The sequence below is a fragment of the Psittacula echo genome (genome assembly GCF_963264785.1).
Source record: "Psittacula echo genome assembly, chromosome: 5".
Lineage (NCBI taxonomy): Eukaryota > Metazoa > Chordata > Aves > Psittaciformes > Psittacidae > Psittacula > Psittacula echo.
In genome coordinates this window covers 22317308-22329648 of record NC_137739.1, presented here as the reverse complement: position 1 = coordinate 22329648, position 12341 = coordinate 22317308, and the positions used below count along the sequence as shown (strand labels likewise).

General features: G+C 41.2%; 1 protein-coding gene across 3 annotated transcripts in view; it reads right to left on the bottom strand.

The window, feature by feature from the left end:
* The window catches only part of NAV2 (neuron navigator 2), a gene marked incomplete at its 3' end in the record, with an annotated part of 419083 nt that overhangs the window by 95057 nt on the left and 311685 nt on the right, over positions 1-12341 (bottom strand). For all 3 annotated transcript variants that reach the window (XM_080619489.1, XM_080619487.1, XM_080619488.1), the window contains 2 exons: positions 9972-10080; positions 8212-8601 (listed from right to left, as the gene is read on the bottom strand). In XM_080619489.1, coding sequence (XP_080475615.1) covers positions 8212-8601; positions 9972-10080 — 499 coding nt within the window. The remainder of the gene's footprint in view (positions 1-8211; positions 8602-9971; positions 10081-12341) is intronic.

Here is a 12341-nt window from a genome sequence, read left to right as displayed (position 1 = left end):
TTGTCGTTACAGTTAGTTAAACGAGATCAAGAAGCTTAACAAACTTTGAGTATTAAAGGAGTCTAATTTTGCCAGTTGCTAAAAACCAACAGCACAAAATTCTCCACTGCTGTTTTGGAAATACGATGAACATGATCAAAATTATTATATTGATGTTAAATGTAAATGTTATTTTATGTTCCACTTGCTTGCCTCAACTTACTGCCCTTTCTTCAGGCTGTTAATGAGAAGAAAGGGCAAGTTAAAGCCTTACTTATCCCTCTTCATCTACCTTGGAGTTGAATAGTCCTTCAGAAATGAGTGGAGCACCGTATCTTGAAAGAGAACTCTGGCCACAGCAATAGGACTTCAAAGGCCAATATTAACTGTTAACAGCCCTCAAACCAGGCTTCAAAGAAGCCAGGTGATTAACACACATACAAGAAGATAGCAAGACCTGAGAAAACCTGAGATAGCAAGACCTGGGAAGAGACAAGGACAGAGCAGAAATCCACATATTTTGCAGAGGAATTTGGATATGAGTCTTCAGTGACTTTTCTAGGAGACGCAAGGGCTTTGTTAAAGCATTAGGACTTCATTAGGACTAAAAGAATTCTTCCCCCCCTGTAACCAAATGACAAGTAAAAGCTGAATTATTTTCAAGATGCAATCTTGTTAACTATGCTTATTGCCATTTCCCACATTTTTCCCAAACCATATCTTTGGGATCATATCTTTATGGTTTGGGATCTTCTGAGCAGGTTTAGTTCAATCCAGTGAGAATACCAAATTAATCCTGTGGTTTGGGGGCCGTGTCCTGGAGCTGTGAGCACTTCCTGTATGCAGGAGTCAGGCCATAGCAAATGTTAAGTCTGGGGGCAAAGCCTCTCTAGCCCAAAGATATGTCCAGCATACCCAAGTTAAAGGTGAGTAGCACAAAAGAGTCATTAAAAGACAGTTGTTCACTCCTGTTTGAGGGGATTAAAATCCAGATTACTCACCTCACAGAAGAATTAATCTAAGAACCAGACTAACCTAACATTAATGCCAGACTAAATACTCTCTGAAGCATTCTATGGGCATCAACCATCCACATTATGGAGCTGGGCCAGTGGACAGTGGAACCCAAATGGATCACCTCATTGTAAGATTCATCTGTACAAAGAAGAGAAAATCATAACAGCCATTACGACATTTGGAAGGAGGAGGGACCAACCCTGGGGTTCCAACTCCCACATGGTTTCTGAGATTTATCCAGTCAATCACTAACAGGAAATAAATGACCTATACTGGGGCAGAGGTGACCATAGATGGCAACCTGAGAAAATGAGGTAGACAAGACTGGAAACCACCCAAGAGATCAATCCTTTCAGGTGTGCATATGCCAGTCTACACCCCAGTGAAACATGGGTGGAAACTCATTACTTGAGAGGACAAGGATCACACCTGCCAAGCGCAGGCTGCAAGCCTGGAGCAAGCTGAAGATCCACCAGAACCAAGCAGCTGTTCAATGGGGTTTTGCATATGCCAATTTTGATTTAAATGCCTCATACTTTCTCAGAATCTATTTCAATGAAAATCATAGTAATAAGCTATAGAATAAGTGATCCATTTTACATTTGCCTCTTTAATTTTGTCAGAGAGAGGAAGGACGTCTGACCAAAGAGGAGCAATGAGAGAGTGCTGCTTCTCTAGGGGTTCTCAGCAGGGTCAGCAGCAGAGGAAGAGTTTCTCCTTTGGACAACCTCATGCATGCTCCTTTCCTCCAGGGGATCCACACGTACAAAATGTGTATGATTGCATCTCCCTCTACTGGTTAGCCCCAGTACTTATCTTGTGCTTTAGAAACTGCCCTTTTGCTCAGATTACAAAAACCTGTTGGCACAGAAGCAGCAGTTCAAACACTGCTGAGGTGTTTATTACAAAAACAAGCCCAGATAAGGATAATGGCTATTAAGTGGTATTTTCGTAGTCACTGATGTTAGGACAGTATGTACGAGTAAGCAAAAACCACAACGCACTACAACTTGTTGGTTCATTTTACTGACAACTACTACACATGATCCAATGCGAGTCTTTTTAGCAGTATACAAATAAAAAAAATAAGCCTGATTCCAGCTGATCTCTAAGGGTGTGATTTACAGGTCTCTGATGTCTGCCTGCGCTAAATCCTACACTGCAAAAATAAGTTCTATAGGAGCATGTTATCTGAGATACCATTTGTGATAAATGTTCGAATAGTTTTAGTGGTGAAGCTGACACCAAAACTATTCCTGAACTAAGTGCAATATTTCAGAATATTTAAAATAATATACATTATTAATACTGAAAATGCTTGCAGTACCGTTCTTGGAATATTACTGTGATTTAAACACTGTCCTAGTTTTTTCTTTTCATTTTCACAGCACCAGGACATCTATGATTTTAAGTTCAATGGCTAGTTCTGAAACAGTTCAACATAGCTTACTAAAACAAAAACCAGAAGTCAAGGTTTCCCAATACTTTTTCATAAAAGTCAAAATTTTGAGTTGCCTCAGTCCTTCATTATTTGTGTTAATTATCTATGTACCACATATTGCTACTATGTTGCAAAGGTCAAAATATAAGCAACCAGTCCTAGCAAGGCAGAAGGCAGTTCAAATAAACACTGGTCAAGCACAGAGGAGAAATGAAATAAACCTCCTAATGATGCTTAGTAATGTTATAAGTGTAAGGAATGCAGTTTTACCCGTCCACGGTATTTAGATGAAATTTTATCACTAAAATCATACCATTTAAAGAACAATGCCCAGTAAAAACACTAACCCACTGTACCTCAAAGTGCACTGAAAAAATACAGTGGTAATCACCACGGCAAAAATTAAATGGGAAAAGACTATAGGTAGCATTGAATCAATGTACAGGGAGAACAGATTTTAATTCTCACCATGATTAGCTCAGCCACTCTTGATTTCTAGCCATCCCTGAAGACATTCAAGGTCAGGCTGGATGTGGTTCTCAGCAACCTAATCTAGTTCAAGACTTCCCTGCTCACTGCAAGGGGGTTGGACTAGATGACCTTTGAAGGTCCCTTCTGACCCAAACCATTCTATGATTCCTGCTGCAGGCAGCTTAGAAAGAATAAGCTTATCTTAACTCCTGTGATCAAGATCAGGTTCTCATTAGCAGCAAACTGCATAATCTTTACCTTTCTCTAAAAACTTAGCCCAAGTGAAGGTCTGTTTCACCACACAAGCCTGACATCTGAAAAAGATGCTTCACTGTTTGACTGAAATAGCACAAAATCTATCATCTGAGCTGAAAAAAATCCTACAAGTACCAGTTACACTTCAACATTCAATTAAATGAGTCCTCAATTTCAGCTCTTCCTCTCAAACTCTCCTTCGCCTCCTAAGAGATGTAACACCTAGATTTCAGTCTACAACAGAACTCTACTTCAGTGATGGTTTTGGTGCATGTTACCCAAGGGTAGACAGGCATCTGCACCATAAGGATGATTTCTACCTAGGGCATGATGCTTTCATATGGGTTTGACTGAACTGAGAGGATAAAGCCTGATTCTCCAGCCCAGAGTGACCTACTTTCCCTTTCAGCATCCTTTCATTCATGTTTCGACAGGGCTTGGAGCAACCTGTTCTATTGGAAGATGTCCCTGCCCATGGCAGGGGGCTGGAACTGGATGAGTTTTAAGGTCCCTTCCAACCTTAACCATTCTAAAATTCCCTAATTCACCTGCTTGTAGTGCTCCCTGGGGAGCATAAAGGCTTGAATAAACAAGAAGGAATCATAATCCTGTGAGCATTGCACACACAAAAGTATTAATAAGTTGTGGAGATGGGGATCTGGAATGGGAATGTATCAGCCCCAAAGCATCAAATAAATGGGGAAGTTAATAAAAAGGTAGAAAGTGTCATTATTCCCCCATGGCAACAGCCACCGCACCTGTGGGAGATCACTGGAAGGAGAATTTTAGCATAGGCCTCTGAACATCATATGCAGGGTTAGCCCTTCTGTCCTCATCTAATGTCTGAGTGAGGTATGGAAGAGTCACTAGGTAATATTTCTTAATGAAATACACCTGAGAGTGAGCTCAGGTAGTCCCCAAAGGCCAGCTTAGCAGGCAGCAGACCCATGGTCTGTGCATGGGGCAGCTCACATCTGCCCTACCTCCAGGGTACAGCTCTAGGGTGGTTGAGCTGTCAAATCATCAACTCCACTATTTCTTGGAACATAGCTGGAACAGCCATTCTTCTGCAGAAACTTGTTTTGACAAGCTGTGCTTGTGGACCCAAAGCGAGTTCCTGAGAAACTTAGTGACCAGCATGAATGGGTATATCCACGCCGGTAATTCTGCATCAAAAGCTGCACACTAGGGCAGCAGAAACAGGGGCAGAGGATTAATTACATTAAAAGAAAATAATTTTCAAAGGCTTTTCTGACCAACAGCTCTTTTGCTCCATTCTAAGGACAGATAAAAAGAAAATTAACCCTACATCTCACTAGAGAGAACTGAGGGGAGGCAAGAACAGTAAGATGTAGGTATGTACGAGTTAGTAGTTAGAGGGAGACCGAAGCGTTCAAAACCTTCCTAACAACCCCCCAGAAGGTATGAGAGTTAATGTCCCTACCTGCGACAATCTCTAGGGTGGATAGGTGACACAATTCTGGGCTTTGTGGTGAAGCTCTGAAGCCTCAAGCTCAGCCACCAGCTGAGGGAGGAGGGCTGGATGCTTATTTCTCACCTTACACAAATCCTACTCATGTTGCTTTGTCATTTGGTTGATGTTTTAGCTCCCTCAATAAGAAAATTTCTTACCTTTGATCCACCTTCTGGAGACTTTCTTGGTTTAAGAGATATTTTCTGCACGACTGGAAAAGATATTCTTTCTAAGTCTATGAAAGCAATCCTGGTGTCTGCCAGGGCTCTGCTTGAGCAGATTTATTAAAGGAGGCCAAATGAAACTTCCCATGACCCAGTACATTTCAAAGAAAGCATCAGGAGCACAGGGCTAATATATTTTATCTTGGATATTGGATTTATTTTGGCTGTAACAAATAGTTTGGCTTTCTGCCCTATCAGTTTGCCAATGAAAACACAGATCCAAGGTTTTCAGAATGCAGGGTTGCAGCAAGTCTGAAAAATGACACAGTGAAACACATACCAGCTAATAAAGAGCTATTCATGCTATAAATGCCCTCTTGTGCTGCTTTCCACATACTATAACTCAGCTTCTGGAAACACTGGGCCTGTCCACCCTAACATTGATCTCGGAGATATGTTCTGCAGGGAGTCACATGGATGCTTTTTGTTACAAGCAACCTCTCTGATTTCTAAGCAGTATATTATTCCTCTCCTACTAAGACACCATACCCTCCTATTTTTTTATTATTGGGAATAAGCTGACATTGGGGAAGATAACTTCTGAAACAGGCTACCAAAACATTTGTTTGTGCTGGAGATGGCAATCCAGCATGATCAGATGTCAGTGAGATTCAGCAAAGGTAACACTCTCATTTTTTTTTCTCTCTCTGTTGGTACTGGTATTATATCCAGTGCTGCTACTGCAACTCAGTACTTGCAACATTCCCTTCTCAGGAAATAACACACACACACATATGATTGTTCTCCACAGGCTATGTAACCCCAATATTGTGGGGCTGCTTCCAGGAATGCTCCCTCCAAACACCCAGCAATGAGAGGACCTCCAAACTGCTCAACCTCCAAACTCTGCCCACAACCTGGCAAAAGAGCTGGATCTGATGATGGATTGACCTATAATACAGATTCTGTCCTTGGAACTAAGTCAATGACTACAGTAGTGCTATATAAATCAATAAACCAACTCACATTATTTAGCAAAAGAGGCTTTTGTAGCTAAGGGCAAAAGATGCAGAAGGAAATATTTGTACACAGAACTCTTCTTGTCCTAAAGAACTTTAAATGGAGATCTCATTTATCAATCTGTGGCTGGTTATATGAGTGAAAACTGAAAGTTACCTACCTCCTTTAAAAATCAGTGGGAAGTAAGAGGTATTCAGATCAAGACAGAATCATTGAATCCCAGACTGGTTTGGATTCGAACGGACCTTAAAGCCCATCCGGTTCCAACCCCCTGCCACGGGCAAGGACACCTTCCACTAGACCAGGTTGCTCCAAGCTCTGTCCAACCTGGCCTTGAACACTGCCAGGGATGGGGCATTGTTTGAACACTCAAGGTTAGGAGTGAAGTGTTGTGGAGTTTGTGACTCTAAATGTTCTATTCCCCTTTCTTGATATTATTCTTGGTATGTAAGTCACTGCTTTGGTGACAGAAGTACCTACTTGCAGAAACATTTTATTACATTATAAGTCCCTTAGACCCAGAATCTAAAGACCACTCTTGTATTTACCAATGATGGAGACTTATATTTTTTATTTTTACCCTACAGGATGATCAGAGACACCCAGAAAAGGAAATAATACACAGAGGTGAGTGAAGGCACAGATTTCTCAGGAAATGTCATTCACAAACCCAACAGCTTTCTTATTTTTTCCTTTGCCTCAACCTGGAATCTGAACTTTATACACTAAGTAAAGAGCTGCAAAGACTGGGGCTCCTCTAGGATATGAACAGCAGAAGTCTGAGCTGACAGAATTCTGCCAGGGACACTTCTCAGCTCATACTCCAGGTGTTTTACAGAAACCATGGAGCTACTCAGAAATTGTTTTTTTCCTCGCCTCTAGACCAAAATTATAGCCACAAGTCTGAATAAAAGTCACAGTCCAGAGGAAAAGCAGTAACTGTTAGTACAACAAACACTGCAGAACTCAGGGGTAAGTTGATTTATTTGAGGAAAGCACAAGGTGCTTTAGTGACAGGATGCATTACTAATGCAGCAACAGCTACTGGTGCTTTATCTGAAATAGGATTTTATACTGGACTTTGCATCAGCTTCTTTACTATAGCTTTCCCTAACAAAAAATTAAAAATAAAAGGTCTGATTTTTAAAAAAAAGGGCAGCGTGAAAGCATCCAAATATCCCCGGCAGCAAGACTTAATGGAGGTTTCCAGATTGGTAACTAAAATGGTTAAGTTAGTGACATGGCAGGAGCTGGATTCCAGCTTTCTATTTCAGTAAGACGCTAAATCTTCCAAATAAGCCGATGCTACAAGAAGTGTCACTTACAAAAACATTAAAGAAGAGCGAAGGATGTAAGAGGGCCAGACAGGGAAAAAAGGCTGCCACAAAAAGAAATATGCCATTTACATCTGAAAGATCAGTTTTAACATTAGTCTAATGCTGATATACTTGAGCTATGAAAAAATGACTGTACTTTCTAGAAGGAATTGAAAACAGACGAATTGAATACTGACTTTGGAGCAAAGAATACATGCTTTTTCTACTCAAGAGGTGAAATGTTGATGTAAAACCTTGTTAACAATGTGTATCAACTTATATTTCTGCACACTAACTTTTTTTCAGCCTTTATTTTGTGCATGCAGCTATTTTACCCTACACACAGATGTAAACTCATTTCCCTCCAGTGAACTGCCACATCAAAGTTCAGGCAGCATAAAGGTTCAGCAGAAGTACAGAAAATGCCTCACTCTCTCCATCTCGCGGGCATAAATGAATGTTGCAGCATGTGTTTGACTACCTCAAGGAACCCTGCATCAGGAAAACATTAATCATGTGCAACAGTACGCTTATATATAGATGTATTTTCTTAACATGCACTTAAAGCTCAAATCATGCGCTTAAATCCCAGTGACTAAATATGAAGACAGGCTGAGAACATTGGGGCTGTTCAGCCTGGAGAAGAGAAGCTGTGTGGAGGCCTCAGAGCAGCCTTTCAGTATCTGGAGGGGGCCTACAAGGATGTCGGAGTCCCTCTTCGTCAGGGACTGTAGTATTAGGACAAGGGGCAATGAGTTAAAACTCAAACAGGGGAGATTTAGGTTAGATATAATGAGCACATTCTTTCCTGTGAGGGTGGTAAGCACTGGAACAGGCTGCCCCAGGAAGCTGTGGCTGCCCCATCCCTGGCAGTGTTCAAGGCCAGGTTGGATGGGGCTTGGAGCAGCCTGGTCTAGTGGAAGGTGTCCCTGCCCGTGGCAGGGGTTGGAACTGGATGAGCTTTAAGGTCCTTTTCAAACCAAACCAGTCTGGGATTCTATGAAAAGTGTCATTAAACACACTTAAAGAATGACATACAGCAGAGTATTTAAGATGAAAATTAAAGGCACTTACCCACTTGTGATATCATCAGCTCTGATATTCTTGCCCAGCACATCCCCATCACTCATATAACCGGTGGCGTCCATGGCGATGCCTTCCAGATCAATTTCATCACTTCCCTTGTCCGAGATGTCCATGTGGCAGACACTGCTGCCGCGAGATGTCAGCTGCCTCCGCAGCGGTGCTGAATACATGTAGCGTCCTGATTCCGTGTTGATGAAGCGGCTGGCATTCCCTCGTGGAGGATACCCGTTTCCCATCGATGGAGCATCGCCTGCCTGCAGGCGAGGGCTGGATTGCCCAAGTCTCCACGATAAAGGGGTCGGTCGTCCTGTCAAGCTGAGGATGCTGCGGCCGCTGATTTCAGTGGTGACGCTGGTGTCAAATGTAGTTTCCAATGTGCTTAAAGAGAGAAATGCACTTAATTGGGTGTGGCCTGCTGTATGGTTTCAGAGGATTGCAAGACCTTACACCCTGAACATTCACCAAGTTACAGACTGTGAGTAACAGCATTGACAGAACTTAGCTGCCACAGCACCTTGAGACAGGTCCATTCCTCCAACACTGCTCTTACACAATGCTGCTCTTGCACCCAGGCCACCAAGTGTTCATCATATATGTATTTCCCTGCCCATGGCAGGGGGGGTGAAATTAGATGACCTTAAGGTCCTTTCCAAACCTAACTATTCTATGATTCTGTGATTCTATTCTATGAGAGTTCAGCTGATATATAGATTGTAGGACAGCTTAGTTGCAGCTAATCCATAGCTGCACCTTCTCATACCCACATGAACTCTGCTTTTCCTTCCTTGCTCAGCCAACACAGCGTTACCTTTTATTTTACTGTGGATATTTGCTAAAATAAGCAGAATTGTACTATTTGCAATATAATGTTACATATAAACTGTAAGATACAGTTTATATGTATTTACATATTACATATAAAACCCTATGCATCCGCCAGTTAGAGTAATTAAATCATAGTGAGCTGTCACATTAATTGAAAGTTCAAAAGAAAAAGAGCATTGGGAGTTCATCTTTGCAAGCTGTGCCTCAATTTTAGATACAAAGCTAAAACACAAAGTGTTTCCCCCCATGAACTCATCTGGGGCTTTAGTCTACATGGCACTGAGCTCCAAGTAGGACCCCGACCTCACTAGGGGCTAAAGAGCTTATTCTCCCAAGCTTCAACACTGAAAAGATCTAAGGCACAGAATGTTTAAGGGTAGTAACAATCTTTGTTTATTTAGAGCATATTTTAAGTCTAGCTGAAGATTTCCAAACACTGCTTTACAAAGAAACAGCAGTTCTATACATGGATGACTAATAATATTAGAGAAATTTGTGCAAAGATTGGTCAGGAATTCAAGTTATGCACTTTATCAAGTGGGTCAAACACAGTTCACCTGCTTATTTAAACAACATATTACACGTTAGGGGAGGGGGGTGTAATGCACTGAGGTTGTTAAAGAGTAAGAAACATTTGAAACTGTAACTTATATTCAAACATCACTCAGCACATTTAACAAGCACTGATCATTCCTCACCTTTGATTCTATAGACAACCTGCCACCGTCAATTACTCAGAATACATCTCAGTAAACACTGAACATGACTCAGAATCTGTGCTTTAAAGACCAAAAGCACAAGATCAGTATTATCCACTGTCAGTGGTGATCATTTTTCAAAGATGCGCCCCACCCAGACCTAAGAGATAAAATAAGAGCACAATGCTTTCCATGATTTTCTTATAAGCAAAGCCATGCCATTACCTGTGAGTGACCTGGGTTCCTCTCAAACTGGACATGGTTTCCTCTAAGTTCTGCCGGAGATCAGCGATGTTTTTCACAGTTCGTAACCGCCGAGTTTCTGGATCCTCTCCTACACGGAAAATAAGCCATGAGAAAGGAAAACAGCACACACCTGAGCCATTACCTCTGCCTCAATCTGGCTCAAACACATTTTTTCCTCAGACTTCCTATTCTTTAATGCTCTAAACCGATGATGATGAACATACCATTCCCCTACGGCCAGCACCTGCTGTTGCTGTAGCCAGGCTGAGAATGAGCTCTGTACTCTTAACTTTATTTTACAGGCTGCCTTTGCACTAGAGCTTTCTGTGCTGTCATTTCCCCATATGACCCAATTAAAATTCTGGTTAACTTTCAACCTCATTAGAAGATCTGCTCCATCAATACCACCCTTTCCATCTCTTGTATCGACACAATTAACATCAACCCGACACAGCCAATCTCTCCAGTGCTATATTGTCACTAGATATTCTTTTTCCCCAGTTTAAATGGGTATCATTTTTACCACGAGAGCTTTCCAATAAACTAAATCGTGTTCACTAGGTGCTCTGTGCTGAGTGATGTTTTAGGTAAAATGGCAAAACTTTATGCTTGTCAACAACACAACACGGTTATCATTACTTAAATGTGCTACATGACACGTAGTTGGGGATAACTTTTGGCTTGCTCCGCATTTAGAAATCCCATTCTTTAAATACTCTGTTCTAAAACACATTTAGGTACTGTTCTTTAAAAGTAGTTTATATTCATTGAAAAAAATCCTCATAGTGCCTCAGCATAATTTATTTTTATAAAATGAAGAATTTAATTAGTGCTTCAGCATGACAAATTTACTTGCTCTCAGTTGTGAACTGAGAAATGTCTTGGATATAGCTCAATTGAGCTATATATAGATAAACCTTCAAAAAGGTTGAAGAGAAGTGGATTTCTAGGAATGCAAATAACATCCTTTATAAGCTGAAACAGAAAACCTCCAAAAAGCTGTCACAAAGCTTCTGTTGGGCACAGAGAAAATTAATTCATTCTAAAGGGTTTACAACTCATGACCAAAGAAAATACTACAGCAAATTTAAAACTTGTAAGATTTTGTATCTGCCTTCTCTGCACACGTGATTCATTCTTAAGCTGCCAGGATAGTGGTCACCCATACAACTGCTAGCTTAGATGGCCGTCTGTATTACACAAATCAGAAATTGTAAGGACCAGACAAATAATCATAGAATCACAGAATGGTTTGGGCTGGAAGGGACCTTAAAGCTCCCTGACATGGGCAGGGACACCTTCCACTAAACCAGGTTGCTCCAAGCCCCATCCAACCTGGCCTTGAACACTGCCAGGGACGGGGCAGCCACAGCTTCTCTGGGCAACCTGTGCCAGCTGCTGTTAGGACCTGCCCCATTATTTGCTTTAAATTTCATGTTTCTGAAAGATTACAGGTTGGTGGCACAATAAAACCAAATCACAGCCTCTTGTCTGCAAAGCAGCAGTAGCACAAACAACTCACCAAAGTGCTGGAGCCCTGACTATGGGTGAACTACCTGGGGAGGGGAAGATAGACTTTAATGTTTATATCATAATTAGCCTTTCTGAGATGAACAACAATGGTTCAACAATAGCTCAGGTAGTGTCCACATTAGTAATTTTTTTTTAATGGGTCTCTACTCCTCAGGAAATAATTTCCCTGAGATGCAATTCACTTAGGCCAAATGGTCCAACAATTAAGTTCTGTCTGGAGTGCAAATAACTGCCTCGCAAGACCCACTCCTTTAGCCAGCAGGTTTCTGAGACAGAAAGCATTATCTACACTCATGGATCTACCTTCTTTTTAAGTAAGGAACATCAAATACTTATGGGCCTTTAGCCTAACAAAGGTCGCAGTGCTCTTTTACAGATCATTACTCTCACAGATATGAAGTCGCAAATGGTAGATAACTTTCTAAGAGAACATACATGAGACAAACTAAACCAGTTTCTATTGAGATCACTCCTATGCCTAAATTGATACCCAATTTTTACTGAAATGGCATTCAACTGCTTAAGTTGTAAGTATACTTAAGACAGATATTGGATAGTGCCACTAGAACTTAATTGTTAAATTCTCTTCATGAGCAGGCAGCATCACTAAACTATTTAGCTTCCTTTCTTCTCTACATGTGCTCTCTTCTGGTTTATATGTGCTTTTAAATTAAAAGCATCAATAGCTGCTATGTAAGGAGAGAAGAAATCTGTCCCTTATTTCTTCTAATTCATTTAGGTTGAGGAACCGTTCTGTTTTGTATGCTGCTTTTTCCCTAAGATACTTCTATGTACTGATGCTGTCAGAGGGGTTTG